This window comes from Cyprinodon variegatus, unplaced genomic scaffold, assembly GCF_000732505.1.
Source record: "Cyprinodon variegatus isolate N-32 unplaced genomic scaffold, C_variegatus-1.0 Scaffold840, whole genome shotgun sequence".
Taxonomy (NCBI): domain Eukaryota; kingdom Metazoa; phylum Chordata; class Actinopteri; order Cyprinodontiformes; family Cyprinodontidae; genus Cyprinodon; species Cyprinodon variegatus.
The window spans coordinates 57215-66602 of record NW_015151293.1 but is presented as its reverse complement, the minus strand read 5'-3'; the positions used below and the strand labels follow the sequence as shown (position 1 = coordinate 66602).

The following is a 9388-nucleotide window of genomic DNA, read 5'->3' as shown; positions in this document are numbered from 1 at the left end:
CTGCTATGTGACATCTGCCCAGGATAAACATTTAATCATGAATGTTTATTATATATTTAAGGCCACATAGTCCTTTTTTTATAGTGGGATAAAACACTTGGAGCCTGTGTTGCCATACGAGGCTGATAGAGGACTTTTACATTTTTGCAGCTCTAGACAGATTTAGTTTTTGTTCCAATATGGCTTTTTGAGCATTTTGGGTTCCCCTTCCTGAGGTCCAAAAAAGAAAAAAAAAATCACAAATCACAAAAAAATCACAAAAAAAATCACAACCATTGTTGTAGGACTGAGTCTGTCATTGATGGGCGATAGATTCGTCCAATCGCCTGGCCTTACCTTTCACCCTGAACAACCACTACCAACAATCAATTTCTTCAGATTTTCATGTTAGATCAACAGGGTACCACATTATTCTGAAGAGGAGAAAAAAAACTCTGCATAATTTCAATGTTTTTACAAATAAGCAGAGATGTGGATCGTAAATGGGATTCTCCAGTGTGTAATTTATTCTCGAAATGAATCAAACGATCCAGAGATTTATTAGATAATGTTTGTAAACAATTGTAACGTTATGATCAAAGTACAAACCAGTCAGGTCAGTTTGTTTTCTAAAAACCAAAGGGTGAATAACTCAAAACGGTTTAAGCTAGCATCCAAAAATAGAAAGGGTTTGGCACAACATTGACCAGATGAAAACTAAATTGGTTTACATGCAGACTACTGTGAGTGGTGGTAAAAATAAAGCTGCATGTTCGCCTAAGCACATGCTGGTGAAAGCATAGCCATTGAGATGTGTTCTTTCTCAGGGGTGGGAAAGCTTTTAGGGGGTGATGGGTGGAGCTAAATGATGGATAATTTTAGAAGGAAGCCTGTTGGAGTCTGAAAAAGATTTCAGACCAGGACAAAGGATCCACTTTCAGCAGGATGGATCTACAAGAGAAGTCCTTATTGTATGAGGGAAACCCCATCGAAGGCCAGACTATGGGGGCTTGGATACGCATTCATCTCCCCGTTTCTTGATTTTTATTTATAAAAAAAAAAAAGAAAAAGAATCTAATGCTACGTTTGTACCGAACACTTTTAGAGCAGCAGATGCAGCTGGTTTACATGTAAAGTCTCTGGTTTACGAGCATCAAGGCACATAAAAAGCTGCAGCACATCAGGAGCAGCGCATCTTGACACATCTGAGCAGCAGAAGCAGCGCCTCATGAGCTTCTGAGCATCTGAGGTGCATGACCCTCTTCACAAGCAGCAGATGCTGGAGAAATGTGATCTTTTGCTGCAACCAATCAGAGAAGCTGATCTGGGAGCTGGCAGGGAGACTGACACAGCACTGCTGATGCAGAGCGCTCTGATCACTTCTCTGAAACAGTTAATTAACGCATAAATTAACTTAAAATGTAGAAACCTGCCGGGAAAATATGTTCGCTTTTATCCTGCTGGTGCCTGCAGTTTGGAATGCTTGCATGAAAAACGCTAAATCTACTTCCAGCCGCCATGAACAGTAGGGCAAAACCCCCAAGAGGGTTTCCCCAGTTACAGCACACCGCCGCTATGTGGGGGTCTGAGCAGCTCCGACAGAGCAGCTTCCGGTTGATCGTAAAGCCGTACGTTTGGAAAAGAAGCTCGAGGCGGAGAAAAAGCCAGAGAATGGGAAAATGCAAATGTCAACAAAAGCGGCTGGAAAACGAGGAATTCTGGACATGGCTGCAGCTTGTCGATGGTAAAGATGACAATGGATTTTGCTGTCTTTTATATTCTCTATATGAGAGTCATGGGTACTTGTTGATGGCATTAGAATTATTTCTAAGAGCATCAAAAGAGCATTAAATTAGAGCTACTCATTCCTGTGTAAACCTGTGACTGCACAGACGATGTTTTCAGGTGGACTTTCTCACTTTAAAACGTATTTAAACTACTTTTAACCCACTGATCACAGCAAATATATAGAAAAGTCGCTCTCTGCTTCTGAACACAGGAGCAGCAGACGCATCATAAAACTTTACTGGATGCGCTACAGTGAAAGATGCTGTTGAGTTGCGTCTGACCTTAATGCGACAAGCATCAAAAAAGCTTTTTTGCTGCTCAGGTTTGGTTCGATGTGAACGTAGCATTAGAACTTTGCATTCTTTCCCTCCCACTACTTGTGACCATTTGTTGGTCGTTCACAATAAAGTACACTGAAATAGGTCTTTTAAAATTTTGTCTTAATGTGAAAATGTGCAACGTGTTCTAAATTGTATTTTTTTAAGTGCTTTATGTGAACAGGGACATGATTAACGTTTCTTCCTCTGCTACCAGTTCCATCCAGTTCAGCGATGCTAACTCCATCAGCCGCTACCTGGCCCGGGTGGCTCCCGCTTTCGGCCTCTACGGCGCCAATATGATGGAGCAGACTGAGGTGCGTATATTCAAACTGGCTTCTGATTGGATTGGCCATCTTTAATGTGATGGTGGCTTTAGGTGGACCACTGGTTGGAGTTCAGCGCTCGCCGTCTGTGCGATCAACCCGATCTGACGTTGGCCCTGGCAGACTTGGACAAGGCCCTCTCTCTGCGGACCTTCCTGGTTGGACATGCCCTCACCCTGGCTGATTTGTCTGTGTGGGCTGCCCTGAAAAGTAACTAACAGCTCGGTTTCCCCAATTTGTTGTCAGTTTGCACTTTGTGCATCCTGTATCTGATGTGTAGGCTGCAGCCTCACAGCATTTCCTCTCTCTACAGCTCATAGTGATTGGACAAGCCAGAGTAAATCTTTCCCTCACGTCAGCCGCTGGTTCTTCTTCCTGAACTCCCAGGTTCCCTTCTCAGCTGTGGGAAACAAGTATGCTAGCAAGAAATCTGAAAAGAACAATACCACTGTAAGTTTTTCAATCTCCTCTATTTCAGTGGTGTTTATCGTTTTATCCTTTAATTCATCTTTAATGACGTTGCTTTCCATGTGTGTTTTAGTCGGGGGAGAAGAAGCAGGATGTTGGGAAGTTTGTGGATTTGCCTGGAGCTGAGATAGGCAAGGTGGTAGTTCGATTCCCTCCTGAGGCCAGCGGGTACGGCTGCGTTTTGATGTGTTTGGCTCCACATAAGTTAGATTTGCACAGCTCCTCACTCGGTCCGTCTCTGTGAGCAGATACCTGCACATCGGCCACGCCAAAGCTGCCCTGCTCAACCAGCATTACCAGGTGACGTTTAAAGGGAAGCTCATCATGCGCTTTGACGACACCAACCCTGAGAAGGAGAAGGAGGACTTTGAGAAGGTCTGGTACTATCAGAATTTATAAATATTAAGATCAATCATGAGTAGGGATGGGAATCAAAAACCGGTTCCTGTTCAGAACTGTTTCAGTGTGTTCCAGTTCCATGGCACCATTTGGCAGCTCGCTTAACTGTTCTCTTATCGATTCCAGGCAGCACCAGAGCCTAGGGCGCTGGGCAGCACATCTTAGGTCACGTTTTTTATGCAAGTTATGCACACGCCATTCAGTAAGCAAGTACAGCGTGACCAGGGGTAAGTCTAGAAAAGGAAAACAAAAGCGCTCAAAGTGATCGAAAGATTGGCTTCATTTAAGTCGCCGCTTTGCAATCATTGAAAAGTAGTAATAACATCTGCGGGAGGAAATGAATCCAACATGCAGAAACACCTGCACACACAACATGGCATACATTTTAACGAATGCCATGTTTTTAATGGTTCTGGACAGAAGCTAAAGTTACGACCAGCGTGGAAGGAAACTATGGTTGTAGGTAGCTAGTTTTATATCACTGGCTGTGCTTAAGGTGGTTCCTAGTGAATCATATGCCATTTCTGGAAATAAACCAATTTCCTACCTCTCTTTGGGGTTATTAAACCTGCTACCAAGTTGCTTCACAGTTCAGGGAGCGAGAGAGAAAGGTGACGCTCGTTTCTTTAAATCAGGGGGAGATGAGTTTATTTCCCGAAATTGTACAGTAATGCTTTTTAATGAAACGGATGCCTTCTGCATTAGATTTAGATGACTGTGAAGAGACTGGTAGTCTGGCTGGTTCAGAGGCTGGCAGCTCCCGCTCATTGCCTTCTGTTTTCGCTGAGGCAAGCAGAAATAGAATGTCACAGGTGAAGGTAGACGAATGTCACCATGCACTTACCAAGTTCATTGTTTCACAGAATCGATAAGAGAATCGGTAAGGACTCGAAACGTTTCACAGAGTCAATAAGAAAATTGGAATCGTGAAAATCAATTCCCTACCCTATTCATGAGGCTGTAAAATCAGAGCTTTTTGTATGATTATTTCTGAGCAGCAGTCCAACTCTCAAAGAGAAGGTCACCAGAAAAGCCTGCTTCTTATAGCAGGCTAGTGTTTGGGTGTTAAAGCAGCTAAAAGTCTAACTTTTTCGCAGAGGATCTGTTTTATTTATGATTAAATCAGTGGGATGCAGTAAATATATCTGTCATTCTGTTGTTCTACCTGTATTTTATTAGTCCATCTTAATGGTGCAATACTAATACACAATCTGCTTTAAACTTTCATTTTACTCATAAAAATGTTGGATCTGATTTATTAAGTTACTCGATGAAAGCAGAGACTGACTGAGATATGCATAAAATAAAATTCAAATGAAAAGAGGAATTATTTTTCTTAACCGATAAACACCAGGAACCTCCTCAATGGTCTGACTGTCGACTCACTGTTTGTATGATCTGTTGTTTTGTTTTATTGGCTTAGAAAACATTTAATTTCCCCCTTTTTTTTTTGGTGAATTTAGGGCATCCCTATGTCTCAAGAAAAAACTTATCAGGTCCCAGATCTTAGGAATAAACGTATAAGGTCAGGGGTTTCAGGAAAACAACAGAGCTCCTTTCTTAAATATTGTCCAATCTTCACCAACCAAGCAAATATTTTAGATTAACTAATCTACGTTATTTATTAAAAACACCTTAAAATTTTATTTTAGGTTTGTAGACCAAAGGTGTTCTTCTTGTATTGATTTAAAAGCTGCGTCCGGAGTATCCTTCTTGGCCTACCATTTCCCATGATTCATTGCGGGTCAGAGCAGATTGTTAAAGCAAACTGTGCGGGAGTGTTTATTTTCCAAAACAACAATGGCGCATCTGGAAGATATCACGGTCACAGAGATGGATCTAGAGTTGCTAAACATCGAAGAGAAACAGGTTCTGTTAATGCAGTTGGCAAAAAGACAAAAGAGGAAACGTAGGTTGTGTGTACGGCCCTTAAATCAGACCAGGGAAGAGACTGGGGAGTTTCGACAAGGCACCAAATCGAAAAGAACGACCACACAGACAGCCGGAAAGGCATACCGAGGACCAATCACAACTCAGGCTCTGCACGGGTTTGCGACCGCCCGACGTAAGCAGGATTATTTTGAGGTGTGCGAACACGGTCGCAGCGGGGGGCGTGGTCGCGCACAGAGACAGATTTGACGGTTGCCGAGGCTATGCGTCAGAAGCATAAATTGGCGTTAAGGGTCTTGCTTAGGAACACAGGCGGTGGGGATCGAACCAGGTACTTCCAACCTTCTCAGAACACAAGCGCACTGCTCCAGCCAGTACGCCAACACTCCACCATTTTATGATGTTTTAAAGCAAGATTGTGACTTTGTTCAACTCAAATATCAGTGACTTTGGTGAAGATTTCACTGAATTTAAAAAAGAGCTCCACCCCTTTCCTGAGACGTAAGACTTTATGAACGTATTCCTCGGACCGGAGAGCTGATGGGTCTTTTTCTGACACATAACTTATTTTCTGAGAACTGAGAATGTCCTAAAATGTACACCGTAGTTAAGAGCTGTCCTCTATGGAAGTGCGCATCCTAGAAAAGTAGAACATTCCAGGGAAGTTATTTCTTTGCTCTAATTGTCGATTCTTCGCCTCAGGTCATTCTGGAGGATGTCGCCATGCTACAGATTCAGCCGGATCAGTTCACATACACCAGCGACCATTTCCCCACCATCATGCGACTGGCAGAGAAGCTCCTGGCTGAGGGCAAAGCCTACATCGACGACACCCCTCCTGAGCAGATGAAGCAGGAGAGGGAGCAGCGCATCGAGTCCAGATGCAGGAACAACAGTAAGATGATTGAAATGCAGAAATGCTGCTTTGTTAAACTCAAGCGCCTCTGTTCCCAAACTAACATTCATCTGCCTCCGCAGCTGTGGAGCAGAACATGAAGATGTGGGCCGAGATGAAAGCGGGGACCGAGTACGGTCAGACCTGCTGCATGAGAGCCAAGATGGACATGAGCTCCAACAATGGCTGCATGAGAGACCCCACCCTCTACCGCTGCAAGAACGCCCCCCACCCTCGCACTGGAGCCGCCTACAAGTACTGTTCTTTATCTCAAGGAATCAATTTTACTTTTCACCTGCTTTTGCATTCTTTCAAAAAAAAAAAAATTGCAAGATGCTAAAAAAAAAAAAAAATAATGGGGCTTTTCTTTGCGTTAAGTTAAAGTTACATTTTTAAAACCTGTCTGCATCACTTACTGCAGAGGTCACGGATTAGTGGACCGCGGTCCGGATCCGGACCAACCTGATTTAAAACATTTATAAATTACCACATGTTGTTCGACGACGGTGTCTAACTTCACTTGCACCGCTTCTCCTGTCAATACGGTAAAGCCGTCCAGAGCATCCGGCTCCAGGCTGCCTGTGATAAAAATTATCCAATGAGCTGCTGTCAGTCTGGGTTGCTGCTGCTGCTACTTTTAGACACAGCAGGCAAACCTGTGGCAAGCCGGGCGATGGGAAAGAAGGAGAAGACGCTTCAGTCTTTCAGTAGTAAACTCTGTTTAAGGTAACAGATTATAATTAAAAATGTCTCCGGACCTTTACTAGTTGTTGATTTTCTTTATTCGGACCCCGCTGATTTTTAACTGGTTACCCCTGACTTACTATGTGGAAATAAAAGGTTAATTAGACATTAATTTAGACTTTTTATGACTTGGTATTACAGAACTAGCTTTACTAGCTTTACTCTAGCTTCTGAACAGAACCCCATGTAATCTGACATTTTTGTTATTGTTTTTATTCTAATCTCTGGGCTGAAGCATGGTGGTGGCAGCATTATGCTGTGCTTGCTTCTCCAATTTTTTAAAGCATATGAAGAACTCAATCTCTTTTCATTTCCCAATTGCCTCCCTTAGGGACCCAGTAAATGTGTCAAATCTAACGATCATGTTAAACTTCTCATCAACTTTGAGTTAATTAGTTCAAAAGCAGCTTTTTAAATTTTTTTTAAAGATTTTTGTTTTAATCTTGACAATTTCCCAATATTCACCAATTAGTTTCTCCAATTCCCCCTTTCCTCCAGAGTCTACCCAACGTACGACTTTGCCTGCCCCATCGTGGACAGCTTGGAGGGGGTAACTCATGCTCTCAGGACCACAGAGTACCATGATCGGGACGAGCAGTTTTACTGGATAATCGAAGCTCTTGGCATCAGAAAACCTTATATCTGGGAGTACGCCAGACTCAACCTTAACAACACAGTGCTGTCAAAACGGAAACTCACCTGGTTTGTCAATGAGGGATATGTGGATGGATGGTGAGTCATCTTCATGTGCAGCTTTGTGCTGCGTTTCCCACTTGTAGCTTTAGTGATTTTTGACCTTTGTGCCGTCATGTTTGACAGGGACGATCCTCGCTTCCCTACAGTGAGAGGAGTGTTGAGGAGAGGAATGACCGTGGAGGGCTTGAAACAGTTCATAGCGGCCCAGGTACGTCCCTACTGTTTATGAAGGAGGAATGTGCTTCATCAAACTTCATAAAACCAGATTATAGCAAAGGACCAAAACATTTCTGAAGGCATTGAACAAGGTTTGAAATTAAGATCTCCAGTTTGTAGAAGCAGTGTCACAGTATACAGCTGTGAAGCCCTCCTGTCTTATTAAACAACATCTTATTTTAGAGATCAGTGGAGGTTTTTATACCCTTTAAAATTGTCAAATGAACAAATGAATGAAAATTTTTTTGTTTTTCTTCGTTTGTCCGTTTCAGGGCGGGTCGAGGTCAGTGGTGAACATGGAGTGGGACAAGATCTGGTCCTTCAATAAGAAGGTACTGATCATGATCTATGCCAAACATATTCTGTGAATGTGATCCCAATATTATACCAATAAATAGTCATGTACTGTTATTATCACCATGGTTTAAATAGGCTGTTTGCTGCTTTTTTTTTTGGCAGTCTGCCAGTCCCTTAGTTTGGCATTGAGTAAAATAGTTGTTGAAATTAAGCTGACATGTAAAATTGAATTAAATTAAATCAATTCTCAGTTTTTATTTTCTACTTTGACCTGGAGCCCACTTTTTTCCATTGCTGAGATTAAGCTGAAGCTGAAACTGAAACCACACAGCCTGTCTGCTGATCATGTATTAGCCTGTGTGTGTGCTAAGATAACTAGCATCTTCCATTTAAGGAAGTCGGGTTCTTCCAGGTATATTGCGGGGTCTGGCAGCCTCGGCCTTCAGTGTGGAGAAAATCCTGTCACCTAGGTTTTCAACTAGCATGGCTTCCTGCTGATTTTTCCGTCCATTGCTTTTTCTGTCCATTCTGTTGACCTATCTTTGTCTGTTTTTCTGCTCTGCAGCTCCTCACTTGTCTCTTTTATGTGCTTTTAAATCAAACCCACTGCCTCTTTTCACGGCAAACATTTTTTACATTTTAATTAGATATTGAATTAGGATTATTTTTTAAATATCTTTACTAGTTAAAATGGTGAAAATGTTCCTGTGGAAGTTCATCCTCCTACATTGAATTCTTGACATTGCAGTAAACTGCTGATCTGGACCAAGCATGTGGTGATGGTTGGAAGGAATAAATATTTTTAAGGGGAACAAACATCCAGTAGATCCCGGCTTTTTATGAATGTGAATCTGCTGTTCTGTATGGCTGGAATCTGATGGATAAAGTGATGGCAAATGGGTATTGAAGTCATTAGCAGCTATATTTGCAAAATATGCAGCTGTTGCTGGGAGCCTGGAGAAAATAGTGGATTAGAAATGTTATGATGTTTATTTTGCTTTCTTATTATTCCCTTATTTTATATTTTTATGCTGTATTTCATCCTTTTTATTGTGTTTTATTATTTTTAGCTATGTTCAGCACTTTGTTTTCAGCTGTAGCTGATTTAAAGTGCTGTGATGATGAAGAAAAGTAGTGTTTGAGACCTGTGACAGCAGAACAGCTAGAGAGTTCATGTCTTCTTTCTGAAACTAGTTTTTTAAAGTCTTAGGGAAGCGACTGTTCCGACTGTTGCATTTGGAGTTCTCCCGAGTGGTGCCCGACTTTACATGAGTAAATAAAGTGAATATGATTGGTCGATTATCAAGGGGGTGGATTGTTGTGGAGGAAGGTTTGCAAGCAAGTTTGGTTGTGGCCAGTTTATCGGAAGCATC

At 42.1% G+C, this 9388-nt stretch overlaps 1 protein-coding gene across 3 annotated transcripts in view; it reads left to right on the top strand.

The window, feature by feature from the left end:
- The window catches only part of eprs (glutamyl-prolyl-tRNA synthetase), a 34229-nt gene that overhangs the window by 4237 nt on the left and 20604 nt on the right, over positions 1 to 9388 (top strand). For all 3 annotated transcript variants that reach the window (XM_015397152.1, XM_015397153.1, XM_015397154.1), the window contains exons 3-12: positions 2302 to 2401; positions 2464 to 2620; positions 2724 to 2860; positions 2952 to 3046; positions 3127 to 3253; positions 5870 to 6062; positions 6146 to 6317; positions 7305 to 7538; positions 7626 to 7710; positions 7991 to 8050. In XM_015397152.1, the coding sequence (XP_015252638.1) occupies positions 2302 to 2401; positions 2464 to 2620; positions 2724 to 2860; positions 2952 to 3046; positions 3127 to 3253; positions 5870 to 6062; positions 6146 to 6317; positions 7305 to 7538; positions 7626 to 7710; positions 7991 to 8050 (1360 nt within the window). The remainder of the gene's footprint in view (positions 1 to 2301; positions 2402 to 2463; positions 2621 to 2723; positions 2861 to 2951; positions 3047 to 3126; positions 3254 to 5869; positions 6063 to 6145; positions 6318 to 7304; positions 7539 to 7625; positions 7711 to 7990; positions 8051 to 9388) is intronic.